General features: G+C 54.8%; 1 protein-coding gene across 1 annotated transcript in view; it reads left to right on the plus strand.

Annotated features, from left to right (window-relative positions):
• The first annotated feature begins 1856 nt into the window (after positions 1–1856).
• Positions 1857–20624, plus strand: part of PHACTR3 (phosphatase and actin regulator 3) — a 218207-nt gene continuing 199439 nt past the window's right edge. The window contains exon 1 of the mRNA XM_065892441.1: positions 1857–2383. Coding sequence (XP_065748513.1) covers positions 2266–2383 — 118 coding nt within the window. The 5' untranslated portion in view covers positions 1857–2265. The remainder of the gene's footprint in view (positions 2384–20624) is intronic.

The following is a 20624-nucleotide window of genomic DNA, read 5'->3' on the forward strand; positions in this document are numbered from 1 at the left end:
GCTGCCATCCGACCCCGACCCACTGGTCCATCTCTGTATCCGCTGCTGGCCGGCCTACCTCAGGCCTCCTCACGCAGGTGTGGGACGTGCTGATGGCGTGGCTGGGGGCTTCCTGAGACCTGCCTGTGTTTGGGCCGGGACTCGGCACGGCTCTCGGGGACTGCCGGAGGACACACTTGGAGAGACCGTGGGCCGGGAGCCTCGGCCCTGCCTGTCCTGGCTTGTGACCCAGGCAGGTGCGCTTGCCTCTCTGAGTTGCCCTCACCTCTCAGGTGGAGGCTACAGTAGCTCATACCTCAGAGGTGCATGAGGAAGAAATGATGCCTCCCTGCCCCAGAGCCAGATGTGTCACCATGCAGCACATTTTTACGTGGATAAAAAGTATTTAGTAAAATGTCCTACCGGTTTCCTCTTTGTTTCATGGTACGTGTTGACAACTGCAATGAAATATTTTGGGGGGGTGACATGTATTGATTTATTGGTGGCCCATTCTCGGCTCTGTCCTCCCCGGCCACTGAACGACCCATTGGGGGTGTTTCTGCATCTGGATCCCCAGTGCGTGGCGTGGTGCTCAGCACGCACTGGACTCTGTGGATTATTGGAAGGGAGGGAGGGAGGGAGAGAGGGGGGCTGGCTTTCTTTCTCTGAGGGGACTGCTGCTAAGAGCCCAAAGCTCCATGTGCAGTGAGGACCCACATTTCCCCACACCTCAGTGCTGTCCTTGGCCCTTCACTGGGGTTCACCCAACACCGCCAGGTGCTCCCCCTGCACCCCAGCCCTGCTTTAGGTGCTGGCCGGATACGAAGCAGCAGCCCCAGGAAGGTCCCCAGCCCCTGCCCAGCTTCAGGACCCCTGGCAGGCTCCTCTGAGCCCCGGTTGTTTTCATCACCCACAGTAGGGCTGAGAGCAGCACGCTCTACCTGGGCTGGCTTGAGGGGCTGAGACAGGATCCTGCCCACCGGAGCTTCTCTGCACAGCAAGGCCGGGGCTGGACGCATCCTCCCCCGGCATCCCTGTGGCCCTGCTACCTGAGGGTCTGGCCCCCTTCTTAGCCCAGGCTGTGTGACACAGCTCCCCTTTCTGTGTCCTTTACTGGGCTTTGCTCTGCTTCATCGTCTGAGCCTTAGCCGGAGGTGTGGGAGTGGCCTCTGTTTCTCCCACACCACCATCTAGAAGGGTTAGAATAGCTCATTAGCCCCTTGGGGGGCACTTCTGTAAGTGGCAGCCCTAGGCGGTGTCACCTCCCTTGCCTTGCCTGGTCTCATCAACTCCATCAAGGAATCTCGGGGAGGCCTCCCTGGAAGGTGCCAGGTGCCCCTCTGCCTCTCTCCTCCCCGGCGAGGGGCTGAGGGCCGGCGGGGCGGGGTGGGGTGGGGGGCTGGGCAGTGGGGAGGAGGCTGTGGTGGGCGGGGACAAAGCTCCAGAGTGCCCCACCCCCCATCCCACGGTGGTCTCCAGATCCCCGAGAGAGGAAGGGCCCTGGAAACCTCTGCCTGAAGCTGCTGGGGAAATTAGGCCCTGACCTCCGAGGGAGGCACCCTCAGGGTTTCCTCCCCGCCAGCGGGGAGCCGGAGGAAGCGGGATGTGGAATCCTTGTTTGCAGAGGGCGGCTGCGGTGGGAGTGGGCGGTTCAGAACCCAGGATTCAGCCCTCTCCCTCGGGGCGGGCCGCGTGCAGTTCGGGTATTTGAGACCCCGCCCCATCCCCACGCTGGCTCTCGCTCCCCTCTCTCGTGACGTCAAGCTCCTCTCGCGGGGCATGATGGGAGAATCCTAATGTTTTCCAACAGATGCTCCAAGAACAGCTTTCAGATTAAAGCAATCGCCAGAGCAAAGATTCTTTTTTCCTTTTTTTTCCCCCGGGGGGTGGGAGGTGGGGTGGGGGGAGGGAGCGCCCCCAGAAATTCTCGGGCATCACCCCTGCCCCAAGCACGCAATAAACACTGACAAGAAAAAGTTTTTATTTCCTGGTTCAACTTTTTTTTTTTTCCTGGAATATAGACTGAAGAATGGGAATAAACACGAATAAATAACAGAGCGAGGCCGCGCACGCCGGGATGCGCCTGGCTGCAGCCGCGAGGCTATTGTCTCACCGCCCTGAAGCCAGCCCCGGCCTCGTCCTCCGGCTTCTTCCCTTTCCCTGTCCTTTTTTATTTTCCTTTTTAAAAAGCCGCCCCCTCCAGTCCCCTGGCCAGTGACCTTGGCCTCCTCGGATGCTCTGATTACACGCGGCTCCCACCAACTTGCCCCCACGCCGGCCGGGCCCATGGCCGCGTCCGAGGACGGGAGCGGCTGCCTCGTGTCGCGGGGCCGCTCGCAGAGTGACCCCAGCGTCCTCACCGACTCCTCGGCCACGTCCTCCGCGGACGCCGGGGAGAACCCAGGTAACGGGGTGGGCGGGGGAGGGCGGGGAGGGCCGGGGCAGGGGGCGCTGGGTGCCAAGTCCCGGGCGCTGCTGCGCGCCGGGGCTGCATTTGCGGAGCCGCGGCAGGACCCGGTCGCTCAGGCTCCCCATAAGTCGGCGGAGCCCTTTGTCCGGGGGAGGAGCCGGTTCCCCGGGTAGAGCCCGGCACGCCGCATCTGCCCTCCTTGCGGGTTGGTGGGATCTGCTGGCCCCTCCGAGGGGCTTCCCTTCTTTGGGTGCTGACCAGCTGGGGGCCGGGAGTCAGACCTGTGGCCGCCTCTACCAGCGCCGGCTCCGAGCTCTGCTTCCCTCCCCCGCGGCCCCAGCTCCGGTGGCCCAGGAGGCCCGGCTGGGGCATCCCCCGCCCGGGCAGGGCAGCGCTTATGCGGCCGCCGCGCAGAGGGGTTCCGCGGGGCGCCCAAGTCGGCGGGGCCTGGCGCACCTGGGCGCGCCCGCCCGCCTCCCGGGACAGGTGTGCTGGCAGAGCTGCCACTGGGAGATGAAGGGCACGCGTGCACCAGGACGGAGCCTGATTTCATTAAATTATATGGACTTCGTTCATTCCCCCACCCCCCGCGGCAGCGTCGATTGTTTAGGTGATAAATCCGGTCACAAAGGAGTCTATACGGCTTGATTGATTACTTTCCAAAGAGGAAGAAAGGCCTAATAAAGCAGGAGGAGGGTGGTGGGAGGTGGGCTGTGTGCCCCGTCACCATGGAGACGCAGGAAGCAAAGTGATCATTAAAACCTTTCTCCACCAGAAGGCAATTTTCACTTCACAGGGAGAAGTCTGAGCTTCTGAAATGTAGGGTTCAAAAAAAGAATCAAAGCTGGTGTTTTGGTATCACGCCACAGGACTCCATCCGAATCTTAGAGAAGCAGCATCCTGTCACAGGTTCTGTTTTGACAATAAGTTGCTCTTACCTTCCTTTGAGGATTGTCCCTCTCTAAATTCACTGACCCCAGATGGGGACTTGATCACGCTAAATGGTGGGCATCAAACTCCAGATACTCCCTGGGGCTGGGGTGAACCGGCTTTGTGGGGAGGAATTCCTTCACTCCGCTGGAACACAGAGGAGCTTCACTATTTAACTGCAAAGAAAGATGGGTTAAAAGGCAGCTCTGTGGGCGCCAGGGCCCAATCTGAAATTTTAAACAATAAGCCCATGCAAGGCTTGTAAGATTTCTTTGTTAGGACTATTGACACTGTCATTTGGTCAAACTAAGGTACCCACCGGGGGAGATCCCTGGCTTTTTTTTTTTAATATCTGGGAGGGCAAGTTAATTTCCTTGGAGTTTCAAGCAGAGGTAGCTCTACGCAGACCCTTAATTAAGGCTTTAATTAATCCCTTTATTAGAAATCTGGGATTAAGCCCTCAGCACTCCATGATGGATTGGTTTTCTCTGTGTTGGAGATGCACATCCATGATTGTTCCAATTATGGAAGTTGAGTGGCTCGTCATGAGAAAATCCTTTTCAGCTCCTTTTGTCTCCCTGGCAGTAAAAGGAAGCAAACTTGAAACAGGAATTATGGAGGATTTAGCTTTTTGGCTGTCTGTGAGTTGATGCCTCCGTGGGTGGGAACAGAGGGCTTGACAGGTGTCTTGTGCCGGTCCACCTGGGAGAGAGGTGGAAGGGCTTGGATGTCCGTGATTAAGTGATAACCATGGGAGGCTGAAAGCCCGAGTTCGTCTCTGGTTCAGATGCTCAAAATGGGACCCAGCGAGCAGATGCCTGAGGTAAAAAGTCTCTAGTAGGTATAATTCTGTGAGTGGTAGAACCTTACTAAAAAGCAAAAATCAGTGAAGCATTTAAGGATTGTGTTAAGCAGGGGAGTTCACGGTGGAAAGAGATTCGGAATCTTCAAGTTGGAAGCGACCTGGGAGCTTGAAGTGGGAAGCGTGGATTAGGGCAGCATTATCTACACCTGCTTTGCTTGGTTGGCTTGGCATGTGCTCGCATGCCTCTTGCGATGGGGGACTCACTTCTTTTTGATGCAGTGCATGCTTCTCTTTGGGCAGACCGATTTGAAAAGTCTTTTTCAAACGGTATGGGAAGGTCTGCTATCAGTCAGTTCTGATGTGATCGTCTCATGACGCACGTTACCTGGGTTTCCAGAGAGTCTGGTGTTGTGAGTTAGTTATCGCGCCCACCTGAGTGACTTCTTCACTAGGTTGAAGGGTCCCAGCCCTTCGCCTGCCTTGCCCTGTGGGACCTCTCCCATTTGTCCGCCTGCTGCTCCAAAGAGCTGCTTCTGAAATGTGAAGCTCACAAGCCAGCTGTGGAATAACCCGGTGCGACGTCAGAAGTGTCACCTCCTTCCGTCTACATTCTGTGGTCTTATAAAAGCAGCCCAAGGTTGCATTTACCTTTTCCCCCTCCAAAATGCATCCTTAACGTATCAGTGTTCTCACCACAAAAACTCAGAACAGGGCTTCCCTGGTGGCGCAGTGGTTGAGAGTCCGCCTGCCGATGCAGGGGACACGGGTTCGTGCCCCGGTCCGGGAAGATCCCACATGCCGCGGAGCGGCTGGGCCCGTGAGCCATGGCGGCTGAGCCTGCGCGTCCGGAGCCTGTGCTCCGTAACGGGAGAGGCCCAACGGTGAGAGGCCCGCGTACCGCAAAACCCCCCCCCCCAAAAACTCAGAACATTATGGGAAAGGTAAGCAACGACACCCCTTTCTGTCACTCTCCAGAGGTTATCTCTGTGACGAGTTCGGTGGAGCATCTGGACCTTTTCCTACGTGTTTATATCTACAGGTTCTTGGGGAAAGGCATTTAAAAGAACTCAAGTGGTAACACACTGTATGGAAGGTTCTTCCATTTGGGTTTCTACTCAACACTGGGTCTCGGAGATCTCCCTTTCTTAATAACCACGTAGCGTCCCAGGGGATATATTTCTCTCAGTTGAGCTATTAGATATTTGTGTCTCCAATTTTTAACTGTTACAAGCAGCACAGCAGCGGTCATCCAGGCAAAGCCTTCTTGTGTTCCTTTGTGAATTTCCTCTAGGGTATATCTGGGTCACAGGAGACTCACATTTAAAATTTTTCTGGTACTGCGTCCTCCTGGAAAATGGACCACTGATGCTCCTTCAGAATCTGAGAGCACCCTTTCTCCAGAGCCTTGCCAGCACCTGAGGTCATCAGTCTGGTTTTCTCTCACACGAAGGGTGACAGGGGGTCTCTCGTGTTTATTTGTGGCTCTTTGACTGCTGGTGAGCTTGAACATCTTTTTGTGGCCTTATTAGTGCGTTAAATCTCTCAGCGGCCAGGGACTGCGTGGCAGGGATGAAAGATTTTCCCAGAGGGTCACCCTAATGCTCTTTCCACACCGTTACTCCATTCACGATTCTTTTGGCAGCTTTACAGGGTTCTTCACTGCAAATCCTTACTCTTTACCCACAAGCATGGTTAAGATTTTCCCCAAAACTTAAAATTTAAAAAAGGCAACTCAGGGCTTCCCTGGTGGCGCAGTGGTTGAGAGTCCGCCTGCCGATGCAGGGGACGCGGGTTCGTGCCCCGGTCCGGGAGGATCCCACATGCCGCGGAGCGGCTGGGCCCGTGAGCCATGGCCGCTGAGCCTGCGCGTCCGGAGCCTGTGCTCCGTAACGGGAGAGGCCACGACAGTGAGAGGCCCGTGTACCGCAAAAAAAAAAAAAAAAAAAGGCAACTTGGCATCCCATCACCTTGCCTCTCTCTTCAAGCTTGCCACCTGGGAGCTTGGAGTGGGAAGGGTGGATTAGGGGAGCATTAGGGGTTCATACTTGCGAGGAGAAGTTTTGCTTTTTCTATTTCCATTAGCAATCAGGCCATGGGACGGGCTCTGCCCTGGCGTTGGTCCTGTGTGGACCTCCTTCTGGTCCGAACCCACGTCACCTCCTCACCTTGTCCCTTCACTGCTCTCGTCTGCTCATCCCCCACTTCCTGACACCCTCTCCTCCCTGGGTTTTCCCTGCATCCCGCGGCACGTCTTCCCAGCGCATCGCATGGGGGTTCCCACAGGGCCTTCTTCCTCCACTCTCAGCTCTCTGCCTGGTTCCCAGGTGCCAGGACCAGAGACTGAACCGAGTCACCCTGGACGGCTGTTTAGAATGTTTCCGTGGGGACCTGCAATTCGTCTTTTTAAAGACTCTGCTGTGCAACCAGGTGGGGGACCCTTTGATCTAGAGCGGGTTTCTCAACCTCAGCACAGTTGACATTGGTAATGGGATCCTCCCCTGCTCTGGGGGCCACCCTGTGCGTTGTAGGATGTTTAGCAGCCTCCCTGACATCTGTCCATTAGACAACAGTAGCACCTCAGTGCCTGGCTGTGACCATTGAAAAATGTCCTCAGACGTTGCCAAATGTCCCCTGGGGGCAAAATCTCCCTGGAGAACTGCTGACGTAGCTCTTTCATTGTCAAACCCTAGCCTGGAAGGGTCGTTAACTGCCCCCCCCCCCCACCGCAGTGTTTCCAGTTCAGCCTGTCTGTGGTGGGTGCCGGTGATGTGCATTTCTAACACGTGACCAGGTGATGCTGATACTTCGGGTCAGGTGAGCACACCTGGGGACCCACTGAGCCTAGTCCTTTGCCACGGTCTCAGTCTGTGCCGACAAGTTCCGTGTGTGTGTGTGTGTGTGTCTGCGTCTGCGTGTGTGTCCGTGTGGGACCCGCCTTGACCTGTCTGGCTCCTGAGCTCCAGACGTCTGGGTCCTGCTGACCTCTGCTTGCCCAGGTCTCGGGCCGATCTTACCTCCTCAGAGGGTCCTCTTTGTTCACCTGATGAGACGAAGTAGCTACCCTGCCCCCACCGCCCAGATCCCCTTCCTCCGTCCCGACTCTGGGCTGACTGTCGGTGGGCCGGGCTCCCTAGGCCAGGAGCACAGCACAGACCTCGCCCACAGGAGGCCTCGGTAAGCATCTGTGGAACCAGGCACAGTGTCTTAGTGGACGAGGCCTGGGGCTGGCCAGGGCCTCCGTGGGTAAGCAACTCAGTGGCAGCCCGAGAGTGGTCGGCGGGTCAGTGTGAAGGAGGCTGGGGCCATGTCTTTCTGCAGGGACAGATCCACCTCTGCTCATGGCCTGGAGAGGGAGAAGCCTCTCAGAGCATCCACTCCCCTCCTGAGCTGCAGACAGACTCACAGACACATCCCCACCCCAGACTCCAGGCTCCGGCATCCCTTTGCCTGAACCTTTTATCGGTGCCCCAGCACGGGGTGGGGTCGAGGGGGTCGCGGCCTGCTTTCTCCACGGCTTTGTTCCTTGCACGTTCCCTTGTTCCAGAGTCCTGAGTTTTGGGGATCTCACTCTTGCAGAGTGTCTCCATGGCTTAATTAGCAGTAGAACTATGCAGTAATTACCTTGTCAGTTTCTTCTTGGGGGTTATTAAAAATAAAAGCTGCATGCTTAAAGAAATATGGAGTTTAGAAAACTTAGAATTTTTTCTGCTTATGAAAGTAGGAGGCTTTTGAAACTTCCCTTCCTCAACCCTCCTCACCCTAATGCGACACAGAAGGCAGTGACAAGGGACAGCTTCATCCCTGGGACCTTCCCAGGTGCCAGGTGTGGCTGTTCAGCAGAAGGCCAGCCACAGTCAGAGCCCAGGGTCTACCTCCCGCCCCACCCCATCCCTCTCGGTCACTTCAGCCACTTTCCTTCTCCTCACTGGTCACTCTTTGAAATGATCTCACTTATTTGACCAACTAACGTATTCTCTGTCTCTCCTGCCACATAGCACCCAATACAGTAGCCACTAGCTCCTTATGGCAATTTAAATCTAAATGAAATAAATTAACCTTAAAATTTTCTTTCCTCAGTCGCACTGGTCACCTTTCAAGCGCTCAGTTGCCACGTGTGGCTGGCGGCCACCATGTTGGATCGTGTGGATCTAAAACATTCCATCCTTGGCGGCTCTGACAGACAGCACTAGTCGGTGGAAGACCCTGAGGGTCCTCTTGGCTGTGCTGCCCTTGGCTGTCCCCGGGTGGATGTTCATTGATTGAATGGATAAGTTGTAGCGTAATTGACGTGGTCATAGAGCTCTTCTGCTGGAGCCCCTTGGCTGATCATCTCACGCCCTTAAGGGGAGGACACCCAAGCAGAAGTCACTTCTTATCCACACAGGATTAATTTATTTCAATTCATTGAGCTCCTCCAGAGAACCTAAAGTGTGCCATGGTTGGCCCTGGCTGGATGGGTCTCTTTGACAAAGAGAACAATGACAACCGAAGAGGTTTTTTGCCTGGAATTGGATGAAGGGGTCCCAGGCCTGGCTCTGCCACATACACGCTGTGTGACCTTGGGCAAGTCATTTCACCTTCTCTGAACCTCCATTTCCTGTCTGTAACATGGTGGTAGATAATGTCCATAACTCCAGGTGGGGGAGGATTACTCAGCTGTTGTCTGTAACAGATGCTAGTCGTTGGTTTCACAGCTGTGAAGAGGCAAGGCTCTCCTAGGACATCCCCTAATCGCCTTGAGATAATTCCATCTTCTGTGAATAATGCCAGAAGGGTGCAGACCCTGTGATGAAGACGTGGAGACAGCCTGTGGGTTGATCTGCAGCCCCTCCTCTAACTGGCTCTGTGTCAGGGCCAAGCTGGTCAACCTCTCTGGGCTTCATTTCCTCCACCTGTGAAATGTGAGTTAGTGCTGCGTGGACCTGGCCGTGGTCCCTGCGAGGACTCGGGGACCCACGCCCCTCGCTGTCTCATAACAGTGAGACCACAGGGTCCGTCCTCAGGAAGCAGTGATGAGAAGAAGGGGGGGGGTCCGGTTCCGATTCTGATTCTGGTCTACCCAGAGGGCAGCAGCAGCGTGCCGTGTAGACATGTTGGTTCTAACAGTCTTCCCACCAGCCCGGGGCTCCTGACCTCACCTGCCTTTCCCACACCGACCCTTTTCTACTCCCCGCAGCCTCCCTCCCTGCTCGGCCCTAGGTCCGTCCAGCCATCCTCATGTGCTGCCCCCCGGCCCCCTTCCTGCCTCCCCCCCCACCCCCGACTGCAGGCCTGCTGGAGTCTCCCCACCTTCTTTAAGTTATTGACTTTGGTTCTCTAATTATGGGATAGCACATTGGTGGTCTTGCAGTCAGATTTGAATGTATATATATATATATTTTTTGATTGTTTTATGAATTTGGTGACCTCTTAGGGAAAGGTACCTGTCTTGAAGGACACAGGTGACTCATTTTGACACTAGGCCTGGGAGTGGCCAGACCACCTGCAGGAGGCTGTGGGTGTGGAGGATGGGAATGTTCCAGGCCCCTCACCCATGCTTCCACCAGAGCATCACGTATGGGGTGGATGTCAAATGTCACAGGAATAGAGGCGAAAGGAAAACGTTTGAATATCAACAACGTATATCAGAGGGTTTGAGACCTACCTTTATTGAATTTGAGAGCTGGGATCTATTCCATGTCCTCTAAAATGGTTTAACCCAGGCCCCCAACTGCAGTGTCCACAGGGGCTGGTACCCCCGAAAACAGCCGAGTCAGGGAGTGGGATTTTGCACAGATATCACCAGGCAGGAATGTGGTCCCAGGGGGACCCGAGCATCCTATTTTAAGAGACATGTTGGAAATCCCGATTTTTATGTGAAATGTGGTTTTTAAATATTAGCAAGTTTGTCAGTTAGGGATTGGTTTGGCTTCAGGTAATAGAAAACCTAAGCAGTACTGGTTACAATAAGAGGCGGGGCATTTTACGTTCATCGGAACTGCAGGAAGCACACCGGCCTCCCTGTCTCAGCGCCAAGGCTCTGCGATTTCCTTGCCGGCTCCTGGGGACAAGAGGGTTGCTGGAGCTCCAGCAACACATACGCTTTCTAGGCAGGAAGGAGGGGATGGTGACGGGTGGAGGCGTGTCCAGCTGCTTGGTCCTGACCTGGCTTTCCTGGGAGCCCCGCCCAGTGACATCCGCTTATACCTCCTTGGCCAGAAGGGTGTCAAACAGCCACTCCCACCTGCAGGGCCTGGGAAATGGGGCGTTTGTTTTTTAAATTGACTATATTTATTGCAGTATAGTTGTTTTACGACGTTGTGTTAGTTTCTGCTGTACGGCAGAGTGAAGCAGCTGTATGTACACACATATCCCCTCTGTTTGGGATTTCCTTCTCATTTAGGTCACCACAGAGCATTGAGTAGAGTTTCCTGTGCTATACAGTAGGTTCTCATTAGTTATCTATTTTATACATAGTATAAATCGTGAATATATGTCAGTCCCAATCTCCCAATTCATCCCCCCCTTCCCCCTTGGTATCCATACGTTTGTTCTCTACGTATGTGTCTGTATTTCTGCTTTGTAAATAAGATCGCCTATACCAGTTTGTTCAGATTCCATATATATGCGTTAATATACAATATTTTTTTTCTATTTCTGATTTCCTTCACTCTGCATGACAGTCTCTAGGTCCGTACATGTCTCTACAAATGACCCAATTTGTTTGTTTGGTTTTTTTGGGTTGTTTGTTTTGGGTATGTTCACGGCTACCCCTAACAAGAGCAGGTTCAGAAGATGTGAAGAATGAGAGTGACTGCCAGGTGGTCATCTACTGTCCCCCTCGCTTAAAAACAAAGCACGTGGGCTTCCCTGGTGGCGCAGTGGTTGAGAGTCCGCCTGCCGATGCAGGGGACATGAGTTCGTGTCCCAGTCCGGGAAGATCCCACGTGCCGTGGAGCGGCTGGGCCCGTGAGCCATGGCCGCTGAGCCTGCGTGTCCGGAGCCTGTGCTCCACAAGGGGAGAGCCCACAACAGTGAGAGGCCCGCGTACCGCAAAAAAAAAAAAAAAAAAAAAAAAAAAAAAAAAAAACAAAGCACGTGACCCGAGCTCAGCATATCTGGGGCTACATGTGGCCTTACTTTTGGAAAGCTCACAGAGAATCTCAGGGGAAGCTGAAGCCCTTTTTTTTTTTTTTTTTTTTTTGTGGTACGCGGGCCTCTCACTGTCGTGGCCTCTCCCGTTGCGGAGCACAGGCTCCGGACGCGCAGGCTCAGCGGCCATGGTTCACGGGCCCAGGCGCTCCGCGGCATGTGGGATCTTCCCGGACCGGGGCACGAACCCGCGTCCCCTGCATCGGCAGGCGGACTCTCAACCACTGCGCCACCAGGGAAGCCCCTGAAGCACTTTTTATACTTACGATATTTCTTTACCAAGGAATTAAAGGTTGGCCTAAGATGTGTGACTCAAGCCTGAACAGTATGTCCATCTAAATTTTATTTAATAATATTTATTTAATAATATTTATTTAATAATATTTAATAATATTTTATTTAATAATATGTCAGGAACAAGACTGTCCCTCACGTAGCTGACAGTCTGGCAAATCATCAGTGGCTGGAGTGAAAATGTGCTTGTTGTCACCTCTGTGTTATACACGTGGGACATCTGACTTTTATTTAATCTTCCTCCAAACCCTTGAGGTAGGGTCAGAGGGTGAGGGGTCAGAGGGTGAGAGGGCCGTGGGCACATGTGTATGAAGAGCAGTTTGAATCTAGGTGAGTTTAATGCCTGGCCCACTCGGTATGCCCCGCCCACCCTTCATGCCCCGCCCACCCTACATGCCCCACCACCCTGCCCCGCCCACCCTACATGCCCCACCCACCCTGCATGCCCCGCCCACCATGCCCCGCCCACCCTGCATGCCCCACCCACCCTGCCCCGCCCACCCTGCATGCCCTTTACTGGCTTCATTCTGCATCTTACAGGAAGGCCTTCTGTGCTTTAGATGAAACAGATCCCTGTGTTTATCCCATTTCTGGTTCAAGCAACCTATCCCACAGATGCATGCACATCTGTGCAGATGTACTCTTCATTTTCCCAGTTCATTTCACTAGCATGGCCACTAGGACAAGATTTATTTATTGAAGGTCAGGCAAGGTGATGGCGGAGGACCAGCCGTGGGCAGAGTTGTGGAAGGTCCTGTCTTTAATGGGCTGGGGCGAGTCATTTGGGTGTGTCTCTTGGCAACACACCTTATCTCGTGGCCGTGACATAAGTAGACTTTGACATCGATTAGTCAGCAGTCAGAAAATGAATTTGCCAAGACCTGAGTGGAGGGTGGGAGCTGTGGCTCTGGACTTAATAAATATGTTTATTACACACTGTTGTACAGCTGTTTTTGTTAAAGTTGCTGGGTTGGTCTTAATACTGTTACTCATGAGTGGTATTGTCATTACTTAATTTTTTGGTCCCATTACTTCTTGGAAGTTTGCATCCATGTGCAGACAGAATTTTTGCCTTGTTGTAATCAGTAGCTCAGGGGATTTAAATAGTCAGGAAAATCTGCCAAAAATGATCTTTCTGCTTCCCTTTGGCAGGAAAACATTGTCTCGGGCAACGTGAATTGTGGGGTGACTGTGTTTCTGCAGTCACGAGTCAAGTCATTGCTGACCTTGGCTCATTTGTCAGCAGGGTCTTTTGTGCAGAGCTCCCCAGAGCTCGCCAGCGTCAGGGCTGTCCCAGCCTGAGCATTGCTCTGTGGGGTCCCCTTGGCCTTGCCCCACTTGCTCTATTTCCCTGTTATCCTCCAGGTGACCAGGGATACACTCTCCATAGAAAGTGGTGGAATGTGGTCCTCCTTCAAGTCACATTTGTTTGCAAACAAAAGAAGATGGGCTTAAAATATTAATAAAGTAGCTGTGGTCATCCGTTGAGGAGACACAGGTGTGGCAAAAGTCAGTAAGGTGGGATGGGTTTCGGTGAAGTGGGGCATGGTTTTGTACATTATCATCTTGTATATTATCATCCATTCCTACGTGTTTACCTGCTGACATAGGAAGTGCTGCTGTGTGCAGGGGGCATGGTGTGTGGGTGATGTGAAGAAGTATTGCCCCTCCTGGAAGCTCACCCTCTGGCTAGGGGCATACCGTTTTGACTTGTAAAATGACAGGACACGTATGTAATAAGTACCAGACCTCCCACGTTTGCCCCCTTCTGTGTGGCATCCACTTTGTCCTCTGCTGGAGCCTCCAGGCCTCCATGCTGCAGTGCTGGGCGCTCTCCCCTCTGCTGTCTGCAGGTGGGCAGGGTCTACAGTCTAGGCTGGGCAGCTCTTCTCTACGCACAGCTCATCCTCCTTAGACCCAGCGATGTTGTCTCATGGCAGTGGGGGACAAGCGCAGAGTCCCTTAGCGTCTGGGGCTCTCACTTCAGTCTAGTTCTGTTAGAGTGGGCACATGGTCAGTTTAAGTTCAAGGGGAGGGAATACAGCCTACCCCTTGGTGGGAGGGCCTTGGTCACATTCACGTTGGACTCTCCTGCTGCCTCTACCATGGTGGGGCCTTGGCCTTGCGGCGGGGCGGGGTGGGGGGGGTGGCAACAGACAAGGTCTTGAGGGGAGCTGGCAGGTGCATGGACTCTTTGGCGTCCCCTGGTTTGCGGAACTTTGACAGCCCCACCTGACATCTCTGAACCTTGGTTTCCCCCTACGTAAAATGTCCCTGCCTGGAAGGGCGGTGGTGAGGATTTGACGGTTGGTTTCCGTGAAGCATTTAGCACGGCGCCTGGAGCGCAGGGAGGCCCTGTCGCCATGAGCTGGGGTTCGCCCCCGCCTGTCGTTATGGACACGCTTCCACCAAAGTCCTCTCGGAGGCCTCTGAACATTCTGGCTGATGACGGTGGGAAGCCCTGATTCTGGGCAGTTTTGAGACATCCATGGCTCCTACTGGTGCCTCGAGATCTTGAAAGAAGGTCACCGCTGAGGTCACTGCTGCTGGGAGAAATCAAGCAGCCCTGTAGGACTCTCCCATCCTCCCCCTTGCACGGCCCTGGAGCTGGTTCCAGGGGTTCGCCGGTGTGCACTGGGGGCTCCTCCGGGGGCACTGTGCCCGGCTTCCTAGTCGGGGAGCTGGTCCGGGGGAGCCAGGATGCAGAGGTTGTATACCTGGCCCAACTGAAAAGTCAAGGTCAAAGCCTGAGCCACATTCCAGCTGGGACATGAGGCTGCGATGCTCTGAGCTGACCGTAGTTCCGGGGCTCCTTGAGGTCGGCTTGGGGTCGACACGTGGACAGTGGAGCGAGCCGCCCCCTGCGCCTCAACTTCTGTTCTTTCTTCTCCTAATTCTTGCGGCTAGCTGCCTCTGCCTTAATGGGAAATAATGCGAGATTTAGGGATAATTGATTATTTTATCTCGTCTTTTCAGTGGGAAGGGTGAGTAACGGGGGGGGCATTTAATAACACACAACATGGAACAAACCAAGCGCTGCTTCCTGCTTGCGTTCTCTTGGGCAGGTGCTCTGGGTCGGGGGCGCGGGGACCGCAGCCCGTTTGTCTCCCCCCCGGAATCTCATGGAAGTTGTCTTTTCCTTAAGATCCTTATTGCAAACAGCATTGACATTTTAAGGTAATTATTTTTCTCTAATATTTTTCCAACTCTTTCCACCTTCTGGGAAATGTATTTGTTTCTTTTTACTTTAAAGATATGTCTTGTCCACTGTTCTGTCTTCAGCTCCAAAACGGAGTCTTGCTTATAGTAGGTGCACAGGAAACGTTCGTTTTATCGTAAGTACATGGTAATGATACCAAGCAGCCCTTTCTTGTTCCTATTCCTATTCCATAAGGAAAAGTAAAATCGAGGGGAAAAAATCCCCCAAACAAGCAGCAACACCAAAGCATCAGGTTAAATGGTCTTGCCCTGTTGGAAATTCCTGGAGCGGCTCAACAGGCAGAGAGGGTGGTAGCTCAGAGGATAATACTCATGGCTAAAAATTAGCCTACAAATTTGTTAATAATTGGTCTCTGTGTTTTTTTTTTTTTTTTTTTTTTTTTTTTTTTTTTTTTGCGGTACGCGGGCGTCTCACTGCTGTGGCCTCTCCCGTTGCGGAGCACAGGCTCCGGACATGCAGGCTCATCGGCCATGGCTCACGGGCCCAGCCTCTCCGCGGCATGTGGGATCTTCCTGGACCGGGGCACGAACCCGTGTCCCCTGCATCGGCAGGCGGACTCTCAACCACTGCGCCACCAGGGAAGCCCTCTGTGTGTTTTATTGTTTGTTTGTTTGTTTGTTTTTTGCAGTACGCGGGCCTCTCACTGTTGTGGCCTCTCCCGCTGCAGAGCAGAGGCTCCGGACGTGCAGGCTCAGCGGCCATGGCTCACGGGCTCAGCCGCTCCGCGGCATGTGGGATCCTCCCGGACCGGGGCACGAACCCGCGTCCCCTGCATCGGCAGGCGGACTCTCAACCACTGCGCCACGAGGGAAGCCCTCTGTATGGTTTTTTAAATTAACTAATAACACTTTATTCCAGGAGGATATTAGCACAGAGCAGCTGTTTGCTCATAGGAAATGGAAATTCCAGTCACTGGGGTTTTCTCTCTTTGGTTGCATCTTGCTTGGTGAGCTCTTTGGGAGGCTGTGGGAGCCCATTAACATTGCCCAGGGCGACATCCCAGGAGCCAGTGCTGGCTGGAGGGGGCAGGTGAGAGCCTGGGAGAGTCGCACAAAAGATGGAAGCCGATGCCTGCAGCTCACTGCATGTGAGGTCCTCCCTCCCTCCCCCCCTCCTTTCTCCTTCCCACCCAGCAAATCGGGTGCCTTCTATTAGGCCAGGCATGATGCCAGGCGAGGGGCTGCCGCGGAGAGCAGAGATGTGGCCCACACTGAGGGGTCTAGTGGGGATGGGCTTAGATGCCAGTCTTGGGGGGAAGGGGTAAGAGCTGCTCTGGGGCTGGCAGCCTGGAGGAGCTGAGGGAAGGTGTCCAGGGGCAGTGGGTTGAGACCCAGAAGGTGGTTGGAGTGAACCAGGCCGAGTGGGAAGGAAAGGTGTGCTGGGCAGAGAGAACGGCCGTGCAAAGGCCAAGAGGCAGGAGGGAGCTTGGGGGGTTCGCAGGCTTAAGTCAGCCAGTGGCTGAAGGAGGGTGAGGGTGGCTGGATGAGTCATGGCATGCATGTGTGCACGTGTGCGTGTGCCCTGCTGTAACTTATCCTCATTTATAAAAGCCACAGGCAGTCATGGGCATGGTTAGGGCCGTGACACGGCCCTCATCGCTCCTGCAGACAACTGGAGCCGTTGTGCCTGGGTGCCTCGGAGCTGGCCTTGTGGTCAGTCTAGAACCCCGACCCTGCCAGCTGCACCTGGCTGACGTTGGCAAGTCCCTCTAACAGGCAGCGCCTCAGTTTCCTCGTCTGTAGAATGGGGGCAGTGATGGTTCCTAACTCCTGCGGTGGTTGTGAGACTGGGTAAAGTATGTGACCCCAGCCCAGTGCCTGTGCTGAATGTAAGTTAACTGTCACCCGCCTTCAGGCGCCTGTCCCGTGAGTGTCACCAGTAGAGCAGAAAGCTCGGCCCCGGGGAATAACACCCTTTTCCTGGTTCACGCTGGGCAGTGAGTCTGCTGAGGCCACCTCGTCCTGCCTGTAGAGGGTGATGCCCCATGGTTGCTGGGAGACCTCAACCCGGTGCAGTTAACCATCTGGCCGCACACAGGAGGGTCTCTCGTGTTTCTAGCCCCTCTAGCTCCAGGACGAGCAGGGGTCAGAGATGTCCCATGAGCTGAGTTGGGCGCCGGTCCCACAGGGAGGAGGGTGGCCACGCGGCTAGAGCCATCTCCGGCCAGGCTCTGGTTATTCCTGGCACCCCGGAGATGCACGTCTGTCCTGAAAGCCTTGAACTGCCATCTGAAGAAGTCCGAGCTTATCCTGTTGGAGGTGAACACTTGGCCTAACATGTTGCCCCGTTGTTAAATTTATTTCGAGGAGGGCTTCTAACACGACAGCAGCTTTGACCAAAAAAAATCTTCAGCAACCACCCAGAACCGTGTAGCCACATATGAGGTGTGGCCTTCAAAAGTGACCACCCCCTTGGAAATATTGGCAGGGAAAGGAAAAGAAACGCTTTTCGTGGGAGGTGGGGGACATCATTCTTTTTACAAACAGGTTTCTGGAGACGGGAAGAGCGGTATGTGCGCATGTCTTGTGGAGAAGCGTCCGCGATGGCCGGAGACGGGCGGAGCAGCGTCGGGAGGTTGGCTTGGTGTAGTCAGGCCCGGGCTGGGGTCCGTTACTTGTCAGCTGTTGGTTCCCCTTCTTTGGGCCTCAGTTTCCTCCTCTGTCAAATGGAAGCATTGTGATCGTCTCCGCACCGTGCGGTTACGGGCAGATGAACTGACAGTCTGGCAAGTGCACGTGCAGTGAGCGCTGTCTTTATCGTTCCTGCAGCCCGACCCCCTCTTCCCAGAGGCACCGCCGATGTTTCTTGTTTCTGAGATGCTCTCAGAACATGTCTGTGCATTATATTCTTCCTCTTGTTTTTAATCACAGAAGGGAGTGTGCTCTCCCCACCCCCTCCCCCCAGCCCCGTTCTCTACTTTGCTTTTTCCTCTTAAAACTATATCTTGGAGATATAGATATGAACTTTGAAAAAGCAGGGGCGAACCGGCTGAAGCGTGATGAGGGCAGAGGATGCGGGTCATGACCGTTCCAGGCAGAGGGAGCAGCAGGTGTGGTGGCCCCGGGCGGGAGGGGGCGTTGTGTTTGAGCGTGGGCCGCACGGCCGGGGGTCGCGGGGGAGATGGCAGGGCCCAGCCCGTGCAGAGTGCTGACGACCCCGCTGAGGCTTTGGGTCTTTTTCCTAGGAGCAATGTGGAGCCTTTGAAGGTTGTATGAGAGGGTGACCGATGGATTTGGGACTGGGAAACGTCACTTGGCTGCTGCTTTGGGGGCACATGGGTCGCGCGCGCACGCGTGTGTGTGTGTGTGTGTGTGTGTGTGTGTGTGTGTGTGTGGTGCAGCTCCCTGAGAGAGAAGATGGGCCAGAGTCTGAAAGAGGTAACGGAGAGAAGTAGATGGAGGGGGGGTTCACAGGACACACGTTGCAGGTGCAGGCAGGGGCGGGGGAGGGAGTGAGTGAGGACGACACCAGGTGCGTGGCTTGTGCCCCTTGATGGGGGAGATTGGAGGAGGACCCAGTTTGAGGGGAGGGGAAGAATTCAGTCAGAAGAGACAGTCAAAGGCAGATGCTCAGGGGGAACTGGATAGAAAAGGCTGTACTTGGACTGGAGAGAAAGAAATCACATTGACATACAAATAGAGGCTTGTGCTTCCCTGCACAGCCAGGCTCCTGGGACTTTGGGGGTGACTTTAAATGTCCCCCAGACTCTCCCCTATCCGGCCTTACCCTGGGAGACCGCACCCAGCCAGCCAGCCGTCTGTCCACCCGCCCGCAGCGCAGGCAAGTGAGTTCCCTGTCCCCATGGAGCGAGGCTCAGTGACCTGTGCTGGGCACACGGATGGTTTATGTCAAAGTCAGAGCTTGAGCTCTGGGGGGTGGGTGGGGGGTGGGCGCTACTAGGCAGGTTAGGTTGTGTGGCTTCCAGTCCTGACTCTGTGTCACCTCAGGCGAGTCACTTGCCCACTCTGTGCCCTCCACCTCCTGTGAAAAGGGGATTATGCTATTCAAGTGGTTGCTACAGTCGGCCTCACTCATTCCCTCAGACCCCACCGCCCTTGTGCGTGTGACTTGTCAGTCCTCCCATCAGGCAGGGAGGCTGCCCCCTTGCATCCTTGTACTTGCTCTGAACAGAGCACAGCAGGAGTGATGCAGCGTGACTCCTGGCCCAGAGCTTGGGCGCCTGGCAGCCTCTGTTCAGCCCTCTCACCTGCCGTGTAAAGCAGTTTGGACCATGCTGCTGGGGGGACCTGGGCGCCCCGGCCGACAGCTCTTGAGAGCAGAGCCGTCCAGGGTGTTTCCAGCCTGGCCAGACTCCCAGCTGAGGAGTGAGCCTGGCCCTCACCACGTCCAGCAGAGGGGCCCTGCCCAAGCCCAGCCCACAGCGAGTGGACAATGAAATGGTTATTATTTGGGGCCACTGCGTTGTGGGTAGTTCATTACGTCTCATAGAGAACTGATAACCCACTCCCGCTAGAGCATTTGAGGAGCCCGGGGCTGCTGCTTGCCCCGAGTTACACTCTGGTCCTTTGTGCTGAGCTGCTGGATAGGTGCTGACTTTTAAATGCGGTTTCTCTGTTTGTTTCTGGCGGACTCTGGCTCTGCGTTGAATTTGGAGGGGGTGCCCGTTAATCTGTGACCGTGTGCGCCTGCCTTGTGGTGGCAGCTTTGGAGGTTTCTTTCCTGAGAGCCAGTAAGTGGGAGATCTCGGTGCTTGTGTTGTGCTGGGGCAGGCCAGCCCATCGAGGGCACCAGGGCTGGACCTGGTCTATTCAACCCAGGAGTTGTGAGCCAGGAGTGGTCTTCACAACCCCTGTGGGGAGTTGAAAAAACGAAATCAGTCTGAACTTTCTCCCTGGAATTCGCTGGGTGTTAACAGGTATTTCTTGGCCACCTACTTTATGCCTGTCATTGTTTTGGGGGCTGGGGATTTAGCAGTAAAGACTGTGGTGTCCCTGCCTTCAAAGAGTCAGTAGTCTCCTGGGGCAAGTGAAGCAGAGAAAGAAATAGACGTGTGATGTGATGCCAGGTAGTTTGCAATGCCTACAGCCAGGCTGGCGGAAGGGGAGTGGTAGGGAGGGGTCAGAGGGCCTCTGAGCAAGGGCATATGCAGAGAGACGAGGCAGAAGTGAGGGAATTAGTCCTGTAAATACCTTGGAGAACAGCCTTCCAGGCAGAGGGAACAGCAGGTGCAAAAGTCCTGAGGTAGCTGTGCACTTGGATGTTGGTGCACAGGAGACTGACGTGCAGTGACTGTTGGAGGTAGGGGTGCTGAGGCCAGTGAGCCCAGAGGCACTGGGGGTTAGGATGTGGGGAGGCCCAGGTGGAGGCTTGGCCTTTGTTTCCAGAGCTAACACTTGGAAGGGGGTTGGTCTGCCTGCAGTGTAGGGGTTCGACCGTGCTGGGCAAGGCAGGAGGAGAAGGACATTTAGTGAGAGATTGTGGTGGCTGGGAGCACACTGATTGCGGCGGGCATCTCTGGTGCCCGTGTCACCTGCGCCTGGACGCCCCCCGCCTCTTTCCTCAGTTGTGCTTCCAACTCAACCCAGGTGATGGGAGACGAGCTACCGTGTTGGCACAGAAGAGGCAGTGGTTACAGTTTCAGGAATGTTGGGAGCTGGTGGATACTATGTTGGTACTTGAAATCCTCCAGGGTGGGAGCATTTACACTGTGGAAATTGGCGATGCTACGTAGGTAACCTGCTCCCCTCCGTCCCCCAGGGGCTTGTTAAACCAGCACACCACTGCCGGGGCCTCACCTCAGGTGCGAGCTGGGTGCTCCGCAACCCAATCCCAAGCGGCAGACCTGGGGTCAGAACATCAGCAGAGTTAATGCCCGAGGGACGATCCTCTACTGA

The sequence above is a fragment of the Phocoena phocoena genome, chromosome 15, assembly GCF_963924675.1.
Source record: "Phocoena phocoena chromosome 15, mPhoPho1.1, whole genome shotgun sequence".
In the NCBI taxonomy this organism is placed as follows: domain Eukaryota; kingdom Metazoa; phylum Chordata; class Mammalia; order Artiodactyla; family Phocoenidae; genus Phocoena; species Phocoena phocoena.